The following is a 12,796-nucleotide window of genomic DNA, read 5'->3' on the forward strand; positions in this document are numbered from 1 at the left end:
ACTTTTATTCTTCATTTAGAGGTCTCTTGCAAAATTGGGTTGATGAAGATTTTGTTCTTTGTAATTTTTTCGAATCAATAATATGAGATAATATTATTTTCCCAAAAAGAAAATAGTAATTTACAAAATTTTCTTTTACAAGGTTCAAACTTGAACCCCTCAAAAGCAGCAAACAAACTCGGTCGGTCGCATATGCAACATAAATACGTCCAATCAGTTATATGCGTCATCTTTCACATGAAACTCCGCCACGTAACCACCAGACCTGCCAACTTCTTCACCTCTCTCTCTCTCTCTCTCTCTCTCTCATTTGCATGCACATCAACCCCCTCTCTCTCCTCCCTCAGAGTTCTTCTCACTCTTCTTCCAACCTCCAACCTCCAACCAAATCAATCTATAACTAGGATAGAGAGATCATGAACCCTGAAAGCCTGATAGCTTCAGCGGCCATAAACATAGGGTTAGCTTTTTTCATCCTCACCCTCTTCTCCGTCCTCAAGAAACAGCCCTCAAATGCCCCTATTTACTATCCTCGCCGCCTCTCTGAATCCCACCGCCAGAGCCACCGCCACATTCCCGACTTCGATGATAATTACGCCTCGTCGTCCGTCGGTTTCCGCCGCTTCCTCCCTTCTGTTACATGGATTTCCCGCGCGTTTCGCTTCTCCGAGGATGAAATCCTGCAATCAAATGGCCTCGACGCACTTATCATCATTAGGCTCTTCAAACTCGGGTTCGTTATTTCTATACAGAATTGGAGTTTATAGCAGATTTTTTATTTTTTTTTATTTTTTTTCCATTAATAACATCTACATCGTTTTATTTTTATGCCTATGATATATTTGTTGATTTGTCCACTTAATATAAGTTGGCTAGAAGGATGTGGTCTTCTCTATACTCAAATTCGGATTCTTTTAATTTAGATTAACTTAGTGTAGCACAGATAATAATTAAATACATAAGTGAAAGTTCCGCTTAATCTTGAATTCTTAATCTTCGTTTTATTCTTACTAACGTTTTCTGCTTCTGTAAGATATATGTGAGACTAAAAAAATGCATTATTTTATAAAATATGCTGCGAAACCCAAGTTATTGAAAGAAAAGTTGATGCATGAGTGCAAATGGTGGATTGCGATCAGAGTGTTCCTCTTCAACCAAATGCATTTCGCGTTCAAACTTCGCACTCCTTTTAGTGAATATTAGTTTAGAACATCGCTTGTTCTTAAAGAAAAAGTTTAAGGCATTAGTTAATGAGGAGAAAAGGCAGATTTTTATACTGACCAATATAGTTCTCGTTCTGTATATAGTACCAGTATATAGTGTTGTGCTAGGATAGCACCAAACCCGTTGGAACCAACTCAATCTAACCCACAGGAAATTTATCAAATGAAAATGCAAGAACAAAATATTAAAGAACATCAAGATTTTAACGAGGTTCCTCAACAGTCAGTGTAACTGGAGTACGTCCTCGGAGCAGTAGGAGCTCACCCAATAATCCACTATCAACCAAATGGGAGTTTACAAAGTGTTGACAATCTCACAACCCAAAAGCCCAATACACCCAATAGCTCTCACACACCAAAGAAACAAATAGAGAAAGAAATATAATGAATAATTTCTTCTCTATACATATAGCTCAAAGCTATTACAACAACAACTACTTTGGTTGATGATTACTAATCAAATGAAGCAGCAACTTCTTCTGTTTTGGACTCTCTGCAACTCTCCCTTCTCTCTGCAGCTCACTCTTCTCTCTTCTGATCTTATATGAAAAATGAGCTCACCCTTTCTTCTCTTCTACCCGAAACAACAACAATAATTATGGTAATAAAAAAACCCCAAAAGAAGAAAACATCATCATTTGCTTTTCCCTAAAACAAGGAAGAAACATCATCATTTGTCTTTTACCTTTTTTTTTTTTTTGATTTGTTTAATAGCCGAAAGGTTTTTTGGACACTTGTGGCCATTAATTCAACATATAGAACTATATTGGTGTGTACAAAATAGAGTTTGGAGAAATCAAACCCATGATAATTTTAGATTGCCTGGGTTCGTTATTTCAGTTATTTCTTTGGCGTCTTTGAGTAAAGCATTTGTTGTATAGTTACAAATTTTAAGAATTCTTTTATGGCTACAGTTATACTTATATGAAATGTGAACACTGTAATTAACTATATCTTGATATATTTGCTTCTTTACCTGGATTATGCATATATCGACTCACCATGCCAACTGCATGAGCAATATCCGGTCTAGAGCATACCATTGCATACATCAAACTACCAACCAAATTTGCATATGGTATATTTTTCATTTGCAGCTTCTCTTTATCATTTTTAGGACATTGTAGAGAACTCAATTTAAAATGAGGAGCCAAAGGGGTACTAACCGGTTTGGTTGAATCATGAACTCCAAACTTCCGAATCAACTTCTCAAGGTATTGTCTTTGATTCAAACTGACCAAACCCTTCTCTCTATCTCTAGTGATCTCCATGCCAAGGATCTTCTTCGCTTCACCAAGATCCTTCATCTCAAACTCATTCTTCATTTGCTTCTTCAATTTTTCAATCTCTTCAACATTTTTTGAGGCAATCAACATATCATCAACATATATCAACAAATAAATGAAAGACCCATCTTGCAACTTCTTGAAGTACACACAATGATCATATTGACTTCTAGAATAATTTTGGCCTCTCATAAATTTATCAAACCTCAAATACCATTGTCTTGGAGATTGCTTCAAGCCATAAAGTGATTTCTTCAATTTGCAAAACAAATTCTCCTTCCCTTTCACTATATACCCATCCGGTTGACACATATAAATCTCTTCATTCAAATCACCATGTAGGAAAGCCGTCTTCACATCAAGTTGCACAAGCTCAAGATCATACTGTGCAACAAGAGCTAACATAATGCGAATTGAGGAGTGCTTCACAACCGGAGAAAAGATTTCATTGTAGTCAATGCCCTCCTTTTGTGCATACCCTTTAGCAACTAATCTTGTTTTGAATCTCACATTGCTTTTCTCATCAGCATCTTCCTTCTTGGCATACACCCATTTGCAACCGATAGCTTTCTTGCCCTTAGGCAATTTAGCTAACTCCCAAGTCTTGTTCTTCAAGAGAGAATTCATTTCATCACCCATGGCATTGCACCACCTTTTCTTCTCCTCACTCTCAATAGCTTCCTCAAAATTGGATGGAATCTCATCAGTGATAATAGGAAGAGCAAAAGAAACATAGTCACTATACCGAGCTGGCTTGGTAATTTGTCTCTTTCCTCTGTTCTTGGCAATACTCTTGAGGTGAAACTTGCTCTTCAACTTGAATAGAATCTTCAAGTTCAACTTCTTCAGCATCCTCATGGTCTCCAACTTCTTCACTTGTAGTGGCTTCGACATCAGCGGAAATAGGATTTGAAGTACCAGAGGCAACTTTCTCAAGCTCCACCTGTTGGACATCTTTCACATTCTTCTCAGAGACTTTGTGCATACTTTCTTCATCAAATGTCACATCTCTGCTGATTACAATTTTTTTCATCTCTGGGCACCACAACCTGTAACCTTTGACACCACTACTAAAACCAAGAAAGATAGCCTTTTTGGCTCTAGGATCAAGTTTATTTTCAGTCACATGAAAATAAGCAGGTGAACCAAAAATATGGATATAGTCATAATCAGAAGAAGGTTTTCCAGTCCATACCTCCATTGGTGTCTTACCCTGAACAGCAGCTGAGGGTAATCGGTTGATGATGTGACATGCATAATTAACTGCCTCTGCCCAAAATGACTTGCTTAAACCCGACTGAGACAACATACATCTAACCTTCTCAAGCAAGGTTCGATTCAATCTTTCTGCAACTCCATTTTGTTGTGGAGTTCCCCGAACACTGAAATGTCTCACAATTCATTCTTCTTTGCAAACTTTAAAGAAAGGGTCGGATGTGTATTCACCACCATTATCCGATCTCAAAATCTTAATCTTTCTCCCAGTCTGGTTCTCAACCATTTTCTTCCATCCCAAGAAAATGCTTAACACCTCACTCTTGTGCTTCATAGTGTAAACCCAAGACCTTCTTGAATAATCATCAACAAAGGTCACGAACCAATGTCTACCACTCAAAGAGGGAGTCTTTGTAGGACCCCAAACATCCGAATGCACATAATCAAGAATGCCCTTCGTCTGATGTACAGCAGTACCAAACTTCACTCTAGTTTGCTTCCCCAAGACACAATGCTCGCAGAAATCAAGCTTACAAGTCGTGACACCTTTTAGAAGACCTTTTTTCACAAGCCCTTGTAGAGCTTTCTCACCAGCATGGCCTAATCTCATATGCCACAGTCTAGTAGTATCTGAATCAGATGTGCCCATATTTTCAGAAACTACAGATGCTTCACCTGTCACAGTGCTTCCCTGCAATAAATACAAATGGCCACATCTAGGAGCTTTCATCACAACAAGTGCACCATAAGTAACTTTTAATGTCTGCCCATCTGAATGAAACCTGAAACCCTTGGATTCCAAAGTACCCAAAGAAATAAGATTTTTCTTCAAATTCGGTACATACCGAACACATGTCAACTCTTTAACCATGCCATCATGCAACTTCAACCGAACTGTACCAATCCCTTTTGTTGTGCAAGGATTGTCATCTCCCATGAACACAACGCCAGCATCAAACTCTTTCAAGCTTGAAAACCAATCCTTGTGAGGAGTCATATGATGAGTACAACCCGTATCCAACACCCACTTAGTAGCACAATCAAATGATGAGGAAGTGGTTAAAGCAAAATCAGAAAAATCTATTTCAACCTCAGCAACATTAGCTTCAGAACTTTCTTTTCCTTTGGTCTTCAACTTAGGACAATCTTTCTTCCAATGGCCCTTATTATGACAAAAGGCACATTCATCCCTTTCCAAAGGTTTTTTACCTTTAGAGTTTCCTCTAGGTCGAGACTGTGATTTTTTCCTGCTAGAAGATGACCTCCTCTCCGATGATCTACCTCTAACAAATAAAGCTTCAGAGGTACTATCATGATTTTTATCTCTATGCCTCATTTCATAATTCATCAAGGCATTTGACACATCTTCAAATTTCACAGTTTCTTTACCATGCATAATAGTGGTAACAAAATGCTCATAAGAGTCCGGCAAGGAATTCAACAATATTAAGGCCTTATCTTCATCCTTAATATCCTCATCTAAATTTAACAAGTCGGCAATCAACTTATTAAAAGCATCAAGGTGTCTAATCATTTTTGTACCTTCTTTGTATTGGAAGCGGTAGAGCTTTTTCTTCAAGTGTAGCCGGTTCTCTGCATTCTTCGTCATATACTTGTCTTCCAATTTTTGCCACAACACACTTGCTACCGTCTCCCGTATCACAAAATACTTCTGAGTTTTTGCAAGGCACAACCGAATTGAAGAGCAAGCCCACAAATTTAATTTCTCCCATTCCGACTTCGACATAGCTTCCGGTTTTTCTCCCAAAGCGGCAAGTAGATCTTGTTGAGCCAACACATCTTTAACCTCACATTGCCACATCCCGAAGTTGTTTGTGCCATCAAACTTTTCCACTTCGAACTTTGCATTTTGCACCGTAGTTCTTGCAAACCCGGAGGTGCTTCCAAAAGGATTTTCATCTTGCCCATCTGACATCTTTGGCAACTAGACAGTACCCAAGAGCAACCAGTGCTCTGATACCAATTGTTGTGCTAGGATAGCACCAAACCCGTTGGAACCAACTCAATCTAACCCACAGGAAATTTATCAAATGAAAATGCAAGAACAAAATATTAAAGAACACCAAGATTTTAACGAGGTTCCTCAACAGTCAGTGTAACTGGAGTACGTCCTCGGAGCAGTAGGAGCTCACCCAATAATCCACTATCAACCAAATGGGAGTTTACAAAGTGTTGACAATCTCACAACCCAAAAGCCCAATACACCCAATAGCTCTCACACACCAAAGAAACAAATAGAGAAAGAAATATAATGAATAATTTCTTCTCTATACATATAGCTCAAAGCTATTACAACAACAACTACTTTGGTTGATGATTACTAATCAAATGAAGCAGCAACTTCTTCTGTTTTGGACTCTCTGCAACTCTCCCTTCTCTCTGCAGCACACTCTTCTCTCTTCTGATCTTATATGAAAAATGAGCTCACCCTTTCTTCTCTTCTACCCGAAACAACAACAATAATTATGGTAATAAAAAAACCCCAAAAGAAGAAAACATCATCATTTGCTTTTCCCTAAAACAAGGAAGAAACATCATCATTTGTCTTTCACCTTTTTTTTTCTTTTGATTTGTTTAATAGCCGAAAGGTTTTTTGGACACTTGTGGCCATTAATTCAACATATAGAACTATATTGGTGTGTACAAAATAGAGTTTGGAGAAATCAAACCCATGATAATTTTAGATTGCCTGGGTTCGTTATTTCAGTTATTTCTTTGGCGTCTTTGAGTAAAGCATTTGTTGTATAGTTACAAATTTTAAGAATTCTTTTATGGCTACAGTTATACTTATATGAAATGTGAACACTGTAATTAACTATATCTTGATATATTTGCTTCTTTGTAGTATCAAATTCTTTGTGGTATGCTCCCTTGTTGGATTGGCGGTACTTGTTCCAGTAAATTATAATGGCGGTCTTACAGCTATGAGCAACCATACCTTAGATTCTTTCTCAATATCTAACATTAGTCCGGGTTCCAACTGGTGAGACTGTCTTAGTTTTGCAGTTGATTGGATTCTGTCACAATTACTTTCGTTACCAAGTTTTCAACTTCCACAGGCTTTGGGTGCACTTTTCATGTCTATGGTTTATATCTCTGTATGGCATATACCTATTGTACAAGGTGAATGTTACACTCTCACAATCCATATATTCAAGAATTAGTTAGTCTAAGAATAAGAAGCTATTTGAATTAATAATGTTTGCTTCTTGGACCCTTAACACTAAGATGAGTTTACGTAACAGGTGACTTCCTGCATCGTTTCTTCTTCAGGAATATAAGGAGATTTCGGCTAAAAGGATTCAGCAACTTCTGAACATTAGGCATCAGCCTAATCAGTTTACTGTTCTGGTTCGGGAAATTCCTTTCTGCAGCGAACACAAGTCTCGTGGGTGTTGTGTTAATAAGTTCTTCTCTAAGCATCACCCGTATGCGTATCATTCTTATCAGATTTTGTATGATGGAAAAGAATTTAAGGAGTTGATGGTAAGGCTTGAACATTTTCATCACATTGGCTCCCTGCTTCAGTTTACTATGCTTTTATCCCTTGCACTCCGTTCTTTATATTTAGAATGTGAGATTAGATATTAGAGAATTAACTTCCTGATAATTGTATGTGTTTATGCCTTCCTCTGATAATATGAGATATCATGGGATTGTTTGCGACGAGGGTTAATGGTTAAACACATAGTAATAAGGACAATGGTCATATTCTTGATGAGGGTTAATGGTTCTGTGTTTTTATGGTAAATTGTTGAGTGTTAAAATGTGGAACTATGATTTATTGTTAACGTTTATAGTTCTTATGGTTGATTATCCCTCTTTTAGTCTTACTGTATCATATATCTGATCGTCCTCTAATCAAGATAAAATAATGTGTAGAACCAGGCAAAATCCATTGAAAAAAAGATCGAAGGCTTGAGAAAGCGGTCTGTGGTCAAGAAACATAACAAAACCCCTTTGCTCTTGAATCCATCCCATGAAGATTCAGAGAAAATATCAGTGTATGAGGAAAATCTTGAAGAACTTCATCATAAGATACACCAACTACAGTGTGAAGATATGCTCCACGAAAAGGTGATTATCAGTGACAGTAGCCTTAATAACACATCGTATAAAATAGTTTGGGAACATGTATGTTCTCTAGTTATTCATTTGTATATCTATCAGATGCACATGCCAAATAATTTTTATTATTTTAGTAGACTACCGGCTATAAGGAATATGTTCCTTTTGATTTCTCTCCTCTCTCCTCTCTCCTCTCTCCACCACACACACCTTACACAAAGAATTTATAACCATCCTGTCACACTCCTAGTTGTTTTCCGCTTCAAAACAAAACAAAAATAAATAAATGCACAAGTCATCAGCCTATTGTTATTCCACTAAAAAAGGCCTAATGTTATAGATTTTCTTTTCTGTAGTTCTTTCCATACCCATAGCTTACTGTCCCTTCATTATTGACAGTCCAGAACCATCTTCTCCCCTACTTTTGCATAATTGTATACATTTAATTTCTAACTTATCAAATAAGTTAGCAAACTAGACTCGATAAGTAAGTACAATAACCATCCTGAGTTCTTTTATATTTGTAGGAATTGCCGGTTGCTTTTGTTACATTTAAGTCTCGGTTGGGTGCCGCCCTAGCTGCCCACTCTCAGCAGCACTCAAATCCGCTTCTTTGGATCACTGATGATGCTCCAGAACCCAGGGATGTATCATGGAGAAATTTGGCAATCCCAGTCAGAGTTTTACCACTCTGCAATTTTGGAGTTATTGTTGCAGCCTCCCTTCTTACAATTTTCTTTGCCATCCCAGTCACTGCTGTCCAAGGAATTGCCAAATTTGAGAAATTAGAGAAATGGTTTCCTCCTGCCATGGCTTTACAGTTGATGTAAGATTTTCTTGTCGTTCTTTTTGCTTGGAAATCATGAGTGCTTGTTGAATCTTTGACTTATGGAATATGGGCCTTAATTAATGCAGCAATCTGACTATCAATTCATAACTTTTGGAACATTAAATTAAATATTTAAATCACTAGTATAAAGATTCGAAAGAAAAATAGTTTCATCGATTTCTTGTAGAAGCCAATACAAGCTATGTTTAATTAACAGTTGGAAGTTTGTTGTTGGTTAACAGAAAATATTCTCTTGAGCTAGCCTTGTTATAGAAGTAGTCCAGCCGTCCAATGAAGCAAAAAGTTGTCCTTAGAATTTTCATATATTAGTGAATTGAATATTGAAGGTTCTGAATTCAGAGCTTCTCTAAGCAAACTTTGTACTGCTTTTGTTATAGCTAGTGTTTATGATTTTGACACCTTAGATAATGTTGATATGTACAGACCAGGGTTAAGCTCTGTCATAACCGGATATCTTCCGAGTGCCGTTCTGAAATTGTTTATCTACGTTGTTCCATTTGCGATGCTTGGAATGGCTAAACTATCAGGATGTATCTCAAAGAGCAGGGAGGAGATAAAAGCGTGCAACATGGTTTTTTATTTCCTAGTTGGAAACGTCTTCTTTTGGAGCTTGTTATCTGGCTCTTTATTAGATGAAATTGGTGAATCTTTTACTCACCCAAAAGATTTCCCCAGTCGCCTTGCTAGAGCTGTCTCTGCTCAAGTGAGTTGTTCTTAAACTTTTGTAATATTCAGTTTACGTATCGTTTTATTTCACTCTCTTCACAATTTTCAAAGCTATTTCAATGTTGCTTTTTTCTTAACCTTGTATAAATTTTAAATAGTTGCGGATTCTCAGATAATTTTTTGCATTGTGTTGCATAATTCTTTTTTCTTTATTGACTTCAACTTTATTTTTTATGTTTCAGGCAGATTTCTTTGTGACATATATTTTGACAGATGGGCTATCGGGGTTTTCGTTGGAGATCCTTCAACCTGGATTGCTTTGTTGGGATGCTATAAGGTCCTGTACATATGGCCGTGGAAAAGAGAAAACTCCTTATCTTTATTCGTTACCTTACTTCAGAATCATTCCTTTGGTCTCGCTGTCTGTGCTGATCGGTACAGTATATGCAGTTGTGGCACCACTTCTGCTCCCATTTTTGATTGGTTACTTCTTGCTCGGCTATGCTGTGTTCATAAATCAGGTTAACTTCCCCAATTTTGCATACAGTATCGAAGTCCTTGTTATCGTTCCTATGAATACGTCTGTTCATGTAAATTCACTGCTCCTACATTATTTTGATTCACTTTTGTAGGTGTGCTTTTTCATTTCTTCTCCCACTTAACATTTGTAATCTAAACAAAATTACGGAGAAACAACGAGACCAAGATTTTCATCTTCTTTTAAAAAAGTGGTTGCGAATATACTTATATTTATTTTTATGTAATTTGAAGTCGAATCTATGTAAAAGCTACATTTATCCACCCCTCAATATAGGGTGTCAAATACTTATCATTCTAGAAACATTTTGCATTTAGATGCAGCCTAAGGTTCAGGTGTCAGAATTTTTTTTGGCTTCAACCTTTTCAATGCTTTCATTTACTAGCTGTTGAAACTGTTATTTGTCATAGCTCTTAGAAAGCTACCAGCAGCACAAGTTGTTAGGGAATGTGCCACAATACCTTATCAACCTTACTGTAGACATTCTCTGGAAACTGAGACGATAAGGGGAACATGGGTCAAAACAGGCAGTCTATGTAGTGCCTTTGGGTTGGGGTCCACCCCGGAGGTTAGACCGCTTGTGTTCAATTATAAGTACTATATATTATTTGCACCTCTGACTTTAAAGACTTCATTGCTAAAACTTATTTTGTACTGAAGTGGAGCATTTTGTGCACTTTGATATCAAGTACAAGTGTTACAGACTTCTGATATGTTGCAGATAGAAGATGTTTATGAGACTATTTATGAGACATGTGGACAGTATTGGCCTTACATCCATCATTATATTCTCGTTGCAATAATTCTCATGCAAATCACTATGATTGGTCTTTTCGGACTGAAATCAAAACCAGCCGCATCCATTTCCACAATTCCACTTCTGGTGCTGACGTTGATGTTTAATGTGTACTGCAAGATGCGTTTTCTTCCTGCATTCCGCCTTTTATCCATTCAGGTATATTTCTGAAATTATTTTTGTATATTTACTGAATTGTGATGGAAACAACACTTACATATTGCAGCATGTTTCTTGAATCAATCTGTTAACTTGCTTTGAATAAAGCCATCTTTAAGTATTTCCTGGGGTGCATATTTTTTCATTAACTAAGAGCGATTGATTTTTTCGTTTTAGTCTTGATTTTGTCCAAATTTTGAACTTACATTGGATTGACACTTCCTTTCAGAATGCCAAGGAATTTGATGAATTAGATGAGAAGTGCAATCAGGTGGAGTTTAACTATGAGAATGCTAGCACTGCTTATTGCCCCCCTTGTTTACGTCCCTTGAATTGCATGGAACCAGAGTCTGCTTCATCATCTTTTTAAACTCGAGCTCCCCCAATACTCGTTTTTTTGGATGTGGAAAATCAGGTGTAACTGCTTTTTACGTGTTTCATCACCAAGTTAGAAGCTTCTCGCAGTGCAAGGCCTAGAGACAGAAATACATATAGTTAGGTGGAAATATATACTCATCCTATTTTGATAACATCGAATCGTCCATAGCAGAGTAGCACCATTTATGATGTGATCAAGTTAATTACTTGTTATAGTTGAATAACCTATATATACCTTGAGTTACAAGTTAAGGCAATAAAAGATATTAGTAGATCGGGTCAAGCTAGTATTGTTCGGCTGAAGAAGCATCGTCTGTTTGATGGTTCACTTGATGCACTGTTTTTCTTTTACATGAAGAAATTTGTAAAGAAGAATCCTAGAAACATACTTCGACATTTTTATGTACATAACCATTTATTCGTTTTCTCAAACACAAGAATGGATATCGTATGTGTTGTAGTTAGCCTGTGAGAAATCACACATCCTGGAAAGGTATATTTGTATATATTGTTCGACTGGCGAGCATGAAAATGTGAGTTGGAGGTCAGTTTAGTACATTAAAGTTATAACTTTTGACTTATACGATCAACTTCGAAGTTAGGTCCCTTTCAGTAGAGTACTAACTATTGAACTGCATTGATAACTCTAAGATTTCAAAGTGTTGCTCCCAAAGGTTTGGTTAAGGGCATGTGCTTGTCTGGGAGAAAAATCGGTGGTATGACTACCAGTCTACCACCAGTTGAGGATGTAAAGTGGCATATGACTGTCTATTATAGACTACTTAGTTGAGAAGTTGAGAAGTTGAGAAATAATATCGTCCAAGAAAAAAGTTGTGAAATAATAATGTAAGGGGGACAATCTTGACAAGTTTAGTTAAAAAATGTAACATGGCCCTACAATGTCCTACCAAGGGGGAATAATATCGTGATGAACATATGGCTGAAAAGGATTGAACAGCTGGAAATGCGTAAAATCAGCAACAAGCCCATGCATTGCCGACATGGGTAGCAGTTCATCTTACATGTGAAGCCTAACGGCTACGTATGTTTTACGCCACCCAATTTGTCATAGGTTGCGGGTATGAAGCACACATCAGGAAAGAATGAACCTTGCATGTGCTTATAAGTAATTAGGTTATTCCGGTTCATTGTACTAGACGTTCAAGCTTGCAACCTTGTTCTCAAGGTGACTCAAATGCGCTTGAGCGTGTGCACCAAACATTTTAGCATGCGACAGAATTCTAATTATTCAGGGGTAGGAAAACACTACATTGGAAAATTAATAAAAAATATTACAAAAATTTTCCATTCCTACTTGTACCGATGTCTTTTGCAAGAAAATTTAACACATGTCATGATAAGATGCAAGTTTTAGGATAGCATGGGCTGCTGACCCGTCTCTCTGAATCTCGCACAAAAAGAACTAGTAGTTCAGATTTATTTCATTATTAAAAAAAGGTTCTTTGATTGCTTGCAAAAATTGGGCAAGTTCTTAGCTCTTTTCTTTTGCCACTCACCATATGAGTATTAATTCAGGAAATATCAATTTGCTGCTTATCTCATTCATAAGGGTTGAAGTCACCATATGCGTATTAA

General features: G+C 37.1%; 1 protein-coding gene across 1 annotated transcript; it reads left to right on the forward strand.

Annotated features, from left to right (window-relative positions):
• The first annotated feature begins 280 nt into the window (after positions 1-280).
• On the forward strand, positions 281-11,640 carry LOC126627750 (CSC1-like protein At3g54510). Its single transcript, XM_050297290.1, has 10 exons — positions 281-733; positions 6,591-6,728; positions 6,805-6,868; positions 7,019-7,231; positions 7,628-7,822; positions 8,341-8,639; positions 9,087-9,366; positions 9,572-9,850; positions 10,589-10,822; positions 11,052-11,640. Exons 1-10 carry the CDS (start codon positions 417-419, stop codon positions 11,190-11,192), a joined length of 2,160 nt encoding a protein of 719 aa, XP_050153247.1. The 5' UTR covers positions 281-416; the 3' UTR covers positions 11,193-11,640.
• The last annotated feature ends 1,156 nt before the right edge of the window (positions 11,641-12,796 follow it).

This window comes from Malus sylvestris, chromosome 7 (assembly GCF_916048215.2).
Source record: "Malus sylvestris chromosome 7, drMalSylv7.2, whole genome shotgun sequence".
Classification (NCBI taxonomy): domain Eukaryota; kingdom Viridiplantae; phylum Streptophyta; class Magnoliopsida; order Rosales; family Rosaceae; genus Malus; species Malus sylvestris.

Bases quoted from the DNA above. Each gene is read 5' to 3' on its own strand.
- LOC126627750 (XM_050297290.1), top strand. From the start codon at position 417: ATGAACCCTGAAAGCCTGATAGCTTCAGCGGCCATAAACATAGGGTTA. The intron at 6,869-7,018 runs GTGAATGTTACA...TTTCTTCTTCAG, and splicing joins GCATATACCTATTGTACAAG to GAATATAAGGAGATTTCGGC. The intron at 9,367-9,571 runs GTGAGTTGTTCT...TTTATGTTTCAG, and splicing joins CTAGAGCTGTCTCTGCTCAA to GCAGATTTCTTTGTGACATA.